Here is an 8,460-nt window from a genome sequence, read left to right on the forward strand (position 1 = left end):
CTGTTTTTCAGATTTTTAAAATCTTTTGTAATGATTATCAGAATCCGGTAATTAATAATGAAATCTTTCGTAATGATTTACCTGACCTTTCGGGTTTGAAGGGGTAACTTTGCGGTTTGGCCCTCGGTTATTTACCGATAGGGGCCTCGTGTTATATACCCGCATTATAAAGTCCCCGGTTAGTTTATTAATTATTTGGAAAGCCTTAACTTTCACTGTTGACGCTTTTAACCCTTCTCATACGAATTTGAGTATAACTCTTTCGTTTTAAGACGGAACTTCGCGGAATTTATACAGTATATTCTAGTGAGCGTATATTACTGTTACGAAGCCTTGGGAACGTTAAAGGGTCACTCAGAGGTAATATTAAACATGTTGACACAGTTAACCCCTGTAGCTCGTAATCTCTCACTTTCTTCCGTGTTTTGCTTCCGTACGATCTATGATTTATTCTTTTGAAGGTTCAAGCGTTATTTAGGGTTACTATACAGTATATTTACCCTTGTTGACATTTATAACCCTCGAATTTATATACTTTCAAGGTTTGTCAAAATTAGTCCTTTATTTATTATAAATGCCACGTGTAATCAATTGACACGTGTTAACACATCATTGGACACAAAAATTCGAGGTGTTACACAAGATCACCCCAGGTGTCCCTAACAAGCTAAATACTGCCTAGCAAGCCCCTTGTTTCGAAAACCATCCTTTTAAGTCGGTGTAACTGGCTGAACAGGCAGCTGTCCATTTTCTGCTGCCAGCGACTGGCTTACGGACCGTAAGCCTAAGCTCTTGCAGTCCGTATGCAGCCTTTGCGGACCGTATGCTCAGATGGTTGCGGTCCATAACCGACCTTTGCTGAAAACGCCCAGATATGCATCTTACGGACCGTAAGCCATGACCCTTACGGTCCGTAACCGTTGGCCAGAGGACAAAAGTTTGAAAACTTTCAAGCCTTGACCATGCAACCATACAAGTCCGAATTCATGCCATCTTTCTCAGTTGTGGGGCCTCCTTACACAGCCATTGCATGCTTGTGAATGCCTTACATGTTTCCTACTTTAACTTGGAACCTTGAGGGTTTTAAAGTGACGGAATTCACAAGAACAAGTCTTGGATTTACTAGTTGAACAAATTTTAATTTCTTATTCAATTTTCCATTAGGATAGCATTTAAGCTAGCATTCCCTTGTAGTAACATTATTAATAATCCAATCTCCATATAAAAGATAGAATTTTTATTTATTTAGAATCAACCGGTAAAATATATAAGATATTTATCAAATAATTTATGGATCTTGGGATTTATAAATTCGGGTCGCTCAAAGGTGTTTTAATAACATGTCGCCCTTGGGTCGTTCAGAGGTGTTTTAATAACATGACGCCCTCTTAAAATCCTATCACGCATCTTTGTATTTGACCCGGTTTCTGACACATTTGTCCCACATGACACGTGTCTTTAATTCGTTGGACAGGAATTTTCAAGGTGTTACAGTGATGGACAATTATAATGAGTGATGGATCACAAAACGCCATCGTCACCCATCTTTTCAAAGCGTGAAAGTTATAACGCGTAGAAGGTATCACGCGTGAATAATGGAATATTGTGAGGGAATGTGAGTGTTTATTGTTGGGTTTTGTGAGCGATGAGCATTTCCACTAAAAAAGGTTGTGAATGATGGAATAATGGTTGATGACATGGCGGAACAGAATTGACGGCGACAGTTCTTCCGGTGGCGACTTCAACATCTAACGTTGAGGGGAGATGGGAACGCTTGCGATTTAGGAGCTTCTCGAATTCAGACGACACGAAACAGTTATCGGCTCCAGTATCAAACAAACACGAAGCATAAATACTGTTCACAAGAAACGTACCATTAACCACATTGTTGTCGGCTTGGGCTTGGCGCGCGTTGATGTTGAAAGTTCTGGCGCGGGCGGCTTGTTGCTGTTGTTGTTGAGGCTGTTAGTGCTGCTGTTGCTGTTGCGGAGGCTGCTGCTGCTGCTGTTGCGGAGGCTGCTGCTGCTGCTGTTGCGGAGGCTGCTGCTGCTGGGGCTCTTGTTTCACAAACATGTTCGGGCACATATTCGCGAAGTGGTTGGGATCACCACATACGAAGCAGACTCTGGCGTTGACCGTGGGTGCCTGCGCCGCTTTGTAACACCTCGTAAATTCTTACCTAATAAGATAAAGACACGTGTCATGTAAGCCAAACGTGTTAGGAACCCAGATCAAGTTAAAAGATGTATGGTAGGATTTAAAGGTGTCGACATGTTAATAAATACCTCTGAGCGACCTAATTATAAATCCCAAACCTTAATATATATGAACATCTGATTTATATGAATTTCAAATCCGGTTATCCTTAGTAATAATTAATTTAAATCTCAATAAATGGATCCTATGTGAGTGCTACGGCAAATTCTACATTCAAGATCTTTTCAAAAAGAGTCCAAGACAACATAAGTGCATGGCAAGGCATGCATAGCTTTTCAGAACTGATCAAGTGGTCCATTCTGTTGCTAAAAGCCCAAGATTCGAATTTTGAAAGATTGCATGGTCAAAGCTTGAAAGTTTACAAGTTTTTGTCTTCTGGTCATCGGATACGGACCGTATGGCCTTAGGCTTACGGTCCGCAAGCACTGCAACTGGGCGATACAATTCAAGGTCGGTTACGGGCCGCATCCGTCTGGACTTAAGGTCCGTAAGAGGTGGATACGGACCGCAAGACTTCTTGTTTACGGTCTGTAAGGCTGTCGCTGACAGCAGAAAATGGACAGATGCCAGTTCAGCCTGTTGCACTGCCTTAGGAGAGTGGTTTTCGAATTCAAGGGCTTTGCAACTGGTTTTTGGCATTATAGGAACACATGGATACATCTGGGATCATTCCTAGACTTAGGTGTAAGGATCTCATGCAACTTTGTTCACTATATAAAGACTTGAAGTTGCAACTTAGGACTTGCTCATTCAAACTCACTTTAAGGATTTCTCTGGAGCTTCTTTGGACTTCAACAAGTTTCCTTAGGATCGATAATCGTGCTTAGGACCTTTGTAAGTGTTCTTAACCTCCTGATTTCTGTTTTAATTAGTTTAATGACCAAAAGTCAAACCTATCGTAAATAAGGTTTGACTTCGTGATTAATCACTAGTGGTCCAGTCAATAGTTAAATTAAAAGTACCTATAAGTTGGTATTTATGTGGGTAATAAACCCTTAAAAGGGTACTCTCTAATTCCCACTCTAACTACGTCAATTGTCGGGTCAAAGCTAATTATAAAAAGTCAACAGAAAGCTTATTTTCAAATAAATGCATAATTAGCAATGTATAAGCCATGCAACCTGTTTTATCATTAATATAACTTGGTAATTAATGTAAGAACATGTCTAAACATATTCAACCTGATAATTTTCAGTTTAAGCTCGGTTTAGAACCGAAAGTCGCATAAGTGGACTTTTACTTTGACTTTCAGTTCTGACCCATTAGAGCATAGTTTAAAAATGCCTTAGAGCTTTATTAGGACCAGGTTTCATGTTAGTATAACCCTCTGTGATTATACAACTTGGTTCACTAGTTATCCGATTCGTATGCATGTTTCCGTTAAATGCTTAAATGTTGGCTATTATGCCCATATGACCTTAAAACGTGAATTTTGAAAATGTAAAAGAATAGAAACCTTCATTACTAATTTATAGACTTGTCCCCAAAATTTGACATCAGTTTGAGGTCTAGATTAGGAGTTATGCTCATTAGCGTAAATGAAAAGCTTTTTATTAATTAAACGGCATAATTAGCGTATAGCCTATCTAAACCCAATTTTTGATACCAAACTTTTTACCCACTGATGTAAAATAATATTTTGGGATTTTTGAAGATTTTTATTTATTTTTAGGCTGAGCATAACATAGGGTTCTAAGCTTGATTCGGTAATTGCCGGTTTTGCCCTTTTGGGCTATAAAATGAGTTTTACAAATCCTTTTGATACCAAACCTTTTTCTACTGATCTAATATGATAAATAAAATATTTTAAGCCTTCTGGAACAATAAAAATATCAGCTTTTCTGATAAAACCCGAAAATTGCTTAAAACCGCCTTTTTTACGCGTTTTAAACGCATAGTATGTATTAAAACTATTTTAAAAATATAGGACTTGATACCTACTGATATTTTCAGTAAATTTATATACTTTAATAGTAAGCAAAAGGTTTAAACTCAGATTTTCAGTTTTGACCTTTTAAGCTTAGATGAAATTACCAAAATGCTCCTACGGTGCATAGTTTAGTTATAAAAGATAAATTTCACATCACAACACCCAACAATAAACCCTCACACCCACTCACATCCTTCCTTCCATCACGCGTGAATTTTATAACGGGATTAATGTTTCACTTGTGAAATTTGATGGGTGGCGGTGGAATTTGACCAAGTTCCACGCGTTGATAATTTCCATCACGTACAAATATGGCACCGCCCCGCCTCCCCTTATAAAGAGTTATATTTGCTTAAAAATGACAAGGTAGACACTTATAAAGGACCATATGTGCTATAAAATAACTGACTTAATTTTCTTTGACAATATAACTAAGCCTAATTAAGAGCTTCTTAATCACGATTAAGCGATATTATATACAAGTTGTTACAATACTAGTTATTAAATTAATTCAACTTTTATAACCACTCTCACTCATATGCTCACCTTCTTATATTAGGGCATGTGGGGTGGAAGAAATTTTGTACGTGATGGACAATTATAATGAGTGATGGATCACAAAACGCCATCGTCACCCATCTTTTCAACGCGTGAAAGTTATAACGCGTGGAAGGTATCACGCGTGAATAATGGAATATTGTGAGGGAATGTGAGTGTTTATTGTTGGGTTTTGTGAGCGATGAGCATTTCCACTAAAAAATGTTGTGAATGATGGAATAATGGTTGATGACATGGCGAAACTTGATTGGATGTGAGTGATGAGTGATTACCACCCCCTCCCCCTTAGTTAATTTGTTTAAAAATGTTTATTTAATAAAATTAACTTTATATCAAGTTTCCAAATTCTCTAATTGCATATTTTCAAACTAGGTACACCGTAAATTGAGGTAACTTTTGGTATGCAGGATTGACAGGCGAAATGAAATGGACTATTACGATGGAATGAAAAAAATATTTTTGTTTAGTCAAGATAATGGAACCAAATAACACAAAGTAATGTTTTTGGTTGGCCACTCACTACCGCCGATTTTATTCCTTTGTCTTTTACTGTGAATCAAACAACACAAAGTAATTATTTATTACATTACCTCATGATAATCAAACAAAATGTTTCATTCCATTTCATTTCTTCGTCCATTCCATTACTTTATACAAAACAGACCCAGACCCTGATATTTAATCGCTTAAGAACACACACCACTTTTCTAATATCTATAAATAAAATCATCACAGTTACATAAAAATAAACTCCACACATATACCTTTCATTTTATTTTATTTTTACTTTACAATATATCCATTACTTAGCTATAGAAAGAAAGATATATCATATATTTCCTTGGTCAAGAACTACTGCTTTGTTTTATCAAAAAACCATACCATATAAATTTTAGAGTATAAAAAATGTGCCTAATGTATATACACATACATATGTATGTGTGAATGGGTGAATGCATGCATCTATGTATGTATATGTGTGGACTGTTCACATAGCTCTCCCTCGTCTCTCTATATATACGTCTAGAAGTTGATCTTTAAGTCATCTACCAAAGTGTTTATAATACAGGTGCATGAGTTCATCTTCACAATACACTCTCTTTCTCTCAATACACACAAGTTCTTACTACCATTAGGGTTTCAATACTTGAGGCTAAAACATGTCAGCTCGTATAGGAGTGGCAGACTTACCAGAGTGGTCTGGGTCACCCCCAGCCTCTCCAACTCTCGGTGAGCTTCTACAGTACGTTAACAAATCCAGAAACGAAGACAACGGCGGTGAAGACCCCCCACACCAAGTTTTGGAAATGAACAAAATGAACAACATCAATAACGACCCTCAGGCGTTGCCATTCGTTTTATCCTTTAACAATCTCACATACAGCGTCAAAGTACGTGGCAAATTCGGGCTATCAGGAGGCCGTAAGCTTGAATCTGTCCCGGCTACAGCTGCGGAGCCGGTTGGAGGCGAAAACTTGGTTTCTAAGAAACACAAGGTGTTGTTGAATGATATTTCGGGTACGGCTAGAGACGGTGAGATACTAGCGGTTCTTGGTGCTAGTGGATCGGGGAAATCTACTTTGATCGATGCTTTAGCGAACCGAATTGCTAAAGGAAGTTTGAAAGGCAACGTAACATTAAATGGGGAACAACTAGAATCCAAAATGCTGAAGGTTATTTCTGCTTATGTCATGCAAGATGACCTATTGTTTCCTATGTTAACGGTGGAAGAAACTTTGATGTTTTCTGCTGAGTTTCGCCTCCCTCGAACGCTATCCAGATCGAAAAAGAAGCAAAGAGTCCAAGCGTTGATCGATCAGTTAGGCCTCCGAAACGCGGCCAATACAGTTATTGGAGATGAAGGTCACCGAGGAGTTTCTGGAGGAGAACGACGTCGTGTTTCAATCGGGACCGATATTATCCACGATCCGATTATCCTGTTTTTGGATGAGCCAACATCCGGGCTAGATTCAACAAGTGCGTACATGGTTGTGAAGGTGTTGCAACGTATAGCACAAAGTGGAAGTATTGTTATCATGACCGTACACCAGCCTAGCTTCCGTCTTCTCGGTTTACTTGACCGGTTATTGTTTCTGTCACGGGGACAAACCGTTTACAGCGGCTCACCATCGAATCTCCTTTCGTTTTTCGCTGATTTTGGTCATCCGATCCCAGACAAAGAGAATCGAACTGAGTTCGCTCTCGATTTGATTAGAGAACTTGAAGGATCTCCTGGAGGAACTAAAAGCCTAGTCGAATTCAACAAATCATGGCAGATATTAAAGAGATCACGGCGCAGTTGTACTGGCAACGAAACGCCTACTCACGGCTTATCGCTTAAAGAAGCGATAAGCGCGAGTATCTCCAGAGGCAAATTAGTCTCTGGAGCTACTACCGACATAAGCACAACCTCTTTGGTACCTAGCTTTGCAAATCCGATGTGGAAAGAGATGCTGGTATTATCGAAACGTTCGTTTAGAAACTCATGGAGAATGCCAGAGTTGTTCATAACTCGGTTGGGTGCGGTTATGGTCACAGGCTTTATTCTCGCCACAATGTTTTGGAAACTGGATGACTCTCCTCGCGGGGTTAGAGAACGTTTAGGCTTCTTCGCATTCGCTATGTCCACAACGTTCTACACGTGTGCGGACGCATTACCTGTTTTCATTCAAGAACGATTCATTTTCATGAGAGAAACCGCTTACAACGCGTACAGGCGTTCTTCATACGTCTTATCTCATTCTCTCGTCGCGATTCCCGCTCTTGTGTTTCTATCCATCACATTCGCAATAATCACATTTTGGGCCGTGGGACTCGACGGGGGAGCTTCGGGTTTCTTCTTCTACTTCTTCATCATCCTATGCTCATTTTGGGCCGGTAGCTCATTCGTTACATTCCTTTCGGCTGTTGTACCACATGTCATGATCGGATACGTCATTGTCGTAGCGATTCTCGCTTACTTCTTACTCTTCAGTGGCTTCTTCATCAATCGTGATCGAATCCCCGACTACTGGATTTGGTTTCACTACATTTCATTAGTGAAGTATCCATACGAAGCGGTTTTACACAATGAATTTCAAGATCCTAACAAATGCTTTGTTAGGGGAACACAAATATTTGATGGCAGCCCTCTAGGCGATTTCGACGAATCGTTAAAACTAAAATTGTTACAAAACATGGGTGACACATTGGGGGTTAACATCACAAGTAGTACGTGCTTGACCACCGGCTCCGACTTGTTGCAGCAGCAAGGTGTGAATGATCTGGGTAAATGGGATTGCTTATGGATCACTTTGGCTTGGGGTTTCTTCTTCAGGATCTTGTTCTATTTTTGCTTGTTGATTGGAAGCAAAAATAAAAGGAGGTAAAGTGTAAACAAATACAATGTTTGGGGTGCTACTATGTAAGTTTTTGGGTTTTGGCGGGAAGTTAACAAAACGTTTCTATATGTTTTTTTTGTATAAGTTCTTTTTCTTTTTAATAATTTGTATCATAATTACAATAAAACGTAATATAAACGTAATATTAATATTTTATCAATTCGTAAAGCGATTATTGTGTTAAGTTAAAAGAATGGTTTTACGTATATTAAATTTGTTTTGTCGGTGAAGTGGTCGGATAATATTGTAGAGTTTTGGTGTTTTTATTTATTACGTAATGCCGGAGATTGTTGAATTAATAAATAAAATGACGTTACTTGAAAATGAAAAGACGTTTATCCGTTTTAGAAAAATATCTATGGAATTTATTAGAAA

General features: G+C 38.7%; 1 protein-coding gene across 1 annotated transcript; it reads left to right on the top strand.

Moving 5' to 3' along the window:
* The first annotated feature begins 5,522 nt into the window (after nt 1-5,522).
* LOC110904976 (ABC transporter G family member 6) lies at nt 5,523-8,253 on the top strand. The gene has a single exon (XM_022150834.2). It carries the CDS (start codon nt 5,866-5,868, stop codon nt 8,071-8,073), a length of 2,208 nt encoding a protein of 735 aa, XP_022006526.1. The 5' UTR covers nt 5,523-5,865; the 3' UTR covers nt 8,074-8,253.
* Nucleotides 8,254-8,460: the final 207 nt, after the last annotated feature.

Source organism: Helianthus annuus, chromosome 14 (genome assembly GCF_002127325.2).
Source record: "Helianthus annuus cultivar XRQ/B chromosome 14, HanXRQr2.0-SUNRISE, whole genome shotgun sequence".
Lineage (NCBI taxonomy): Eukaryota > Viridiplantae > Streptophyta > Magnoliopsida > Asterales > Asteraceae > Helianthus > Helianthus annuus.